The sequence below is a fragment of the Scomber japonicus genome, chromosome 21 (genome assembly GCF_027409825.1).
Source record: "Scomber japonicus isolate fScoJap1 chromosome 21, fScoJap1.pri, whole genome shotgun sequence".
Classification (NCBI taxonomy): Eukaryota; Metazoa; Chordata; class Actinopteri; order Scombriformes; family Scombridae; genus Scomber; species Scomber japonicus.
This window is the reverse complement of record NC_070598.1, coordinates 9,663,534-9,669,387: the sequence shown is the minus strand read 5'-3', so window position 1 is coordinate 9,669,387 and position 5,854 is coordinate 9,663,534. Positions and strand designations below refer to the sequence as shown.

The following is a 5,854-nucleotide window of genomic DNA, read 5'->3' as shown; positions in this document are numbered from 1 at the left end:
TTTACATCTAGTATAACAGCGAAGTTCATACTCGCTTTCATGTCTCTATGGCGACAACCCACATTCAGGATGTTGCTCCCTTTTGGTCCTTTGGGAATTAACTATACATTGCAAACAGTATTATCACAAACATAGAACAATGTTCCTCTGTTGCTCTTGCTAAAGATGTCCTCCATTTTTCATTTTTTACGTTAAAGTTTTACGGAGTTTTTCCTTATTTGTATCGAGGCTCTATAAGGATAGAGTATCTTGTACTGCTGTACAGATTGTAGAATCACCTGAGGCAATTCTCTGGTGTGTGATACAAATAAAAATTGACTTGATTTGTGCACTGAAGAAACAACACCCTCTGGTTGTTTTGTGCAACGAGGTGACTTTCGATGTGAGTGACTTTCTTAATTACATTTTCTGACATAATGTGACAAGTTTTTCTCTATAATGCTCAAGCCTTATAAATCACGTCTCTTTGTAAATATGTAAATACTCCTTGATAGCATGATTGATCTATCCTGTGGTGATTTGTCAGAACATTGTTATTGTGAAATGGGCACAGGAGAGTTGTATTCTGTTATTCTAAAGATAAATAAAACTACTTTTTTATTATTTTATTCCTGGTTACTCTGCCCTAGAAAGACAAGCTACATTATAACTCAAAGTTGAGTCATATAACTAATTATTAATCAATGTTGAGCCTGCATGTGATGCCATTGGTGATAACTTCAAACTTTTGCCGGTTTTGAAAGAACATGAAAGTGCACATATGAAAAGTCTTCACACACAGAGGTTCATTTATTAATTTTTCACTTTTTTCCAGCTAGGTGCAGCTTGGACTCCAGCTACAGTATAAAATTGTTGCATTTACTCAACAATTGAATCAGGAAAGTTAACACACTCCATCAAGCAGCTCAGCTCGCCCACGTAATGAATGTCTCTTTTCTTACCAAGCTAAAGGGCCTTCATGGGAGCAAAATGGCGAACATTAGACATAATTAAATACCTTATGTTTTTGACTGAGTGGCTAAAAGTCTTTGCTTCTCCAATGATGAGCTACAATTATTGCTCCTGCGACAGAAATAAAAACAGGGACAGCCTCTCTTGCCTGGGCTCTTGGCTCAGTAATGTAATGGTTACTGGTTTTTAGTGTACTGACTATCTTTGTACCTTTTTTACACCCATTAACTTGGACTAGATGGAGGTGCAATGAAGAGGAAGCTTGTTTTGAATTATTGTGGGACTGGGACTAAAGGAAAGCGATTACAAAAAAATTAAAATAAAACCTATTTGTTCCAATACTTTAAAAATGTTGAAAATTATCTTTTATATCTTTTCAGATATTATATTAGTTCATAGCACTAACTACAGGCAATTAAATTTCATATAGACAAATTAGCAAATATATGAAAGTTAATTACCACAGTCTGACACTGAGTGCCCCTCTGACTCACACAAATTGATTCATGTCTGGTCTTCATATTGAAATGAATTCCAGTGAGAGTGACTGTCCGTCCGGTGATGAAGGCTCTCCATCTGCATCCTCACTTACATCCTCTGTTAAATATTTTGTCTGGAGACAGCAACTTGTGTTTCTGGTGCATGGAGAGAAATTTGATTTGTCATTAGCAACACTGTCACCAGTCGTTATCTTTGATGCAGGCTTTTAGCATGTTTATTGCAAGAAGATGATATTAATCAATATGGCAGGAGACATTCTGCAAGCAAGTTCAGCAAGTTGCTGAATTACCAGACAAGTTCTTAGGGAGATGAGTATAAATTTCATCATCAAATCAAAATCAGCTCCTTAATGTCATTTCGCTCAGCATGGCATTTAGGGATTTATTTCTAATGCTGTCAGGCATGAATTAAATGAAAAGTCTTCAAGAAAAGGATGGAGGAAGATAGAAAAACATCGAGATGAGGAGAAAAGGCAGAAATGTTTGTTTCCCTCTAATATAATTCTAAAGTAGGAGTGAACAAATTTAAATATATATTATTTCAGAAAGAACTTTAATATGCGTAACCATCTGTCACTTTATTTTGTTGTTGTACTTCAATAATCAGAGGGAGTGTTCAATATGTTTCTGTGTGCAAAAGAATGCCACACCTGAAAATACTGTGAGAATTAGTTTTCAAGCAGCAACACACCCCCTAATAAAATGTATTGGTAAGGAAAGGTATACGGTAAGAAAATGTAGTTCAGACTTTTACTGTAATAAAAACATTAATTACGGAAGTTACTGCTGCTGAGCCATGTGTGTAAAATATTCAAAATACCTGGACATGCTTATATTATTCCTGCTGATATGTGACGACTGCAGCTATTTAAGTTACTGAATAAAAAGGAGACATCATTATTAGTAAGATATTTATTAAAACCAAATCAAATTTACTCTCTAATATCTTCATTAGGAGCTTTAAATAAACTTATCCTGGCATTACTGTATCCCCCATTCATCTTCTGGAAGATTTCTTGGCAGCACATGTCAAAGCAAAAAAAGAAAGCACCGGTCTGGAAAGGTTCTTTTTTGTACCTGAAAGATGTTATAAACAGTTTCCTGAGTGGTAAAGAACTTTTTCCTCAGTAGAGTTTCAGTCAATGGGGAATGGCAACATTATATAAGATCAGCAGTGAGAAAAGAGACCTTGAAACTTATACTATTATTGAAACTCAACTTTCACATTGAGACAGGAGTATGTTGCAGTTTATCCAACATGCTGTATTATACCTACAAAGCTGCAGTGAAGTGTGAGCAAGCTGTAGGTGTAGGTTTAATTGTACAGGCATGGGAGTGATATTGATTTTCTGATCAAATTCTCCACAAGGAAGTGAAAATAGCTGTTTTCCAAAGCGTCTAACTTTTGCTGTAAAATGCCATTAATGAATGAAAAATGAATCAAATGACTATATTAATATGGAAGTAAATGTTTTACACCACATTCACTGTTTGGCTCATCAACCCTGTTTTCAGTTGCAGCGGAGCGTGTTTTCACCAAACATGCTCTGACAGACAAACCCACAATATGTCACCTGTCAACATCAAATGTCAAAAGAGTCAAACTTTTTTCTCTGGAGTTGGTTGAGACTGGTTAAAAGGACTCCGAATATTGGATGTACATTCATCATGTGGACAGAAACATGATTCTCAGAGCTGTGTGTCTGTCAGTTTGTTATGGTGTTATTCTGCTCCCACATACCCAAAAAAGCTTTTAATATAAGACATTACTTAATAAAATATTACTTTGTAGTTATAATTGGATATAACACATGATAATGGTGGTACACTGGTAATTGTAGGCTATAGTCAATAGAAATAATAATAATATGTATAATATTATACCATCATTTGATATACATAATGTTTTCACTGTTGGAGGAAAGACTCTCTCTCATGTCATTTCATGAAACCATTTAATGTTTTAACTTCACTTGTGAGATAAAACAAAATCTTGCTAAGTGATGCAACATGTTTCTCAAATCCATTCAATTTAAAAACTGCTCATTCATGTGCGTCAATCCAAACTTCGCTCCTCCTCCCACCTTATCAGCAAGCGGATAGGACAGGCGACTACTGGGAGTGTTTGTGTGTGTGTATGTGTGTGCCTGGTATAATAGCAGAGAGACAGGGAGGGAAGACCACAGTAGCTTGCTAAGTGATGATCTGCCTGCACTTGCACAGCAAGCTTTTGCGCACTACTCTCTCTGCCTCTCATGTTGCCACTCATCGTTAATCAGTCTCACACATGCTTCTTCCTGCACGCACCTCTGCTTTCTGCTTCACTACTTCCATTTATCTTTCTCACATCTTTTTTATTTTAACTTCTTACTACACTCTCTTCAGAGAGATGAAAGGAGAGCTGTGGGATTGTCATTGGCTGAGAGTAACAACAGCAGCAGATGTCTGAAGAAAACTGCCTTTCTTGATAAACCTTGAAGGGTGTACGAGGGAAGAAGGAAGACTGACAAAGATTTTTCTTCTCCCCTGCCAAGGGTGCCAGTGTTGTCCTCCAGAAAAATGGGGATGACTGGCTCACATTAAGATTTTAAGACTGACAAACCAGATGGACTAATAACTTAAAGAAAGAAAGAAAGAAAGAAAGAAGACTTAAACAAAGAAGACAAGGAATCTAAGGAGAAATTATGAACACCACACAACAGCATGGATTGACTCAAGGCTACCACAACAGGAGCCAAATCTCAGGCACTTTGCCACTTGACAAAGACTTAACAGCTGAGAAGGATTCATCAGCAGGATGCTACGAACAGCTGTTGATTTCAACAGAGGTTTTCCTCACCTTGGGCATTGTCAGCCTGCTGGAGAACATCCTGGTTGTGGCTGCCATTATCAAAAACAAGAACCTTCACTCACCTATGTACTTTTTTATCTGTAGCCTTGCTGTGGCTGACATGCTTGTTAGTGTCTCCAACGCCTCTGAGACTATTGTTATTGCGCTCATTAATGGAGGCAAACTGACCATCCCCGTCACGTTGATTAAAAACATGGACAATGTGTTTGACTCCATGATCTGCAGCTCTTTGTTAGCATCTATCTGTAGTCTGTTGGCCATTGCCGTTGACCGCTACATCACCATCTTCTACGCGCTGCGATACCATAACATTGTCACCCTGCGAAGAGCGACGTTGGTAATCAGTAGTATCTGGACGTGCTGCATCGTGTCCGGCATTCTGTTTATCATCTACTCAGAAAGCACCACAGTACTCATCTGCCTTATCACCATGTTCTTCACCATGCTGGTGCTCATGGCATCTCTTTATGTCCACATGTTCCTGCTGGCGCGCTTGCACATGAAGCGGATTGCCGCGTTGCCAGGCAACGCGCCTATCCACCAGCGAGCCAATATGAAGGGAGCCATCACCCTCACTATCCTCCTTGGGGTGTTTGTTGTGTGCTGGGCGCCTTTTTTTCTCCACCTCATCCTCATGATCAGCTGCCCCAGGAACCCCTACTGTACCTGCTTCATGTCTCACTTCAACATGTACCTCATCCTCATCATGTGCAACTCCGTCATTGACCCCATCATCTACGCCTTTCGTAGCCAGGAGATGAGAAGAACCTTCAAAGAGATTTTTTGCTGCTCTCGTGCCCTGTTGTGTGTGTGAGCTGCTTGTTAAGTGTCACCAGAGCCACGACCCTGGCAGTTGCAGTCCACTATTGAAATTAAATTGGTTGAACAAGGACTTTGAGGTTTTGAGCTGTAATCATTGTGGACTGGATTGTGGTTGTGCCCTGTGCTCTCGCAGTCGTCCGTAAATGATTTATAAGTAGTGCCCTCACCCACACCCTCACACCCTGACTCACAAAAACCTCTGGTTTTGTTAGTCAGCTTTCTGAAGAGGTAGGTTTACAAACACCTTGTAAAAAAGAGTATCATTGTATCACTTCTGTATAAAGAGAAATGCTATTTTGACTTAAAGTAAATGTCCTTCTGAAGTGCAATTTGAAAGGAAAATGTGACCAGCATCTGTATAAACCAGTGCACATGCTCAAACTGTGATTAATTTTACAAATTCTCTCTCTCTCTCTCTCTCTCTCTCTCTCTCTCTCTCTCTATCTCCCCCCCTCTCTCTCTCTCTCTCTCTCTCTCTCTCTCTCTCTCTCTCTCTCTCTCTAATCGTTTGTACTTTCACTCTTTTCTATTTAAGAGAAATCAACAATGCTCTGCCTTCATGTATCTATTGTATATTATATAACTACATTATGGCACTTAAATGTCACAGCTGTAATAGTGTTGCAACATAGAAATGAAATACCACAGTGCATGCACTATACTGTAAATTACATAGTGAATATCTTACAGTGTATTTTACAGACTACCTCCATGTTTGATGCTAGAGTTT

At 38.7% G+C, this 5,854-nt stretch overlaps 1 protein-coding gene across 1 annotated transcript; it reads left to right on the top strand.

The window, feature by feature from the left end:
* The first annotated feature begins 4,135 nt into the window (after positions 1-4,135).
* Positions 4,136-5,116, top strand: mc4r (melanocortin 4 receptor). Its single transcript, XM_053342236.1, has one exon. It carries the CDS (start codon positions 4,136-4,138, stop codon positions 5,114-5,116), a length of 981 nt encoding a protein of 326 aa, XP_053198211.1.
* Positions 5,117-5,854: the final 738 nt, after the last annotated feature.

Bases quoted from the DNA above. Each gene is read 5' to 3' on its own strand.
- mc4r (XM_053342236.1), top strand. From the start codon at position 4,136: ATGAACACCACACAACAGCATGGATTGACTCAAGGCTACCACAACAGG.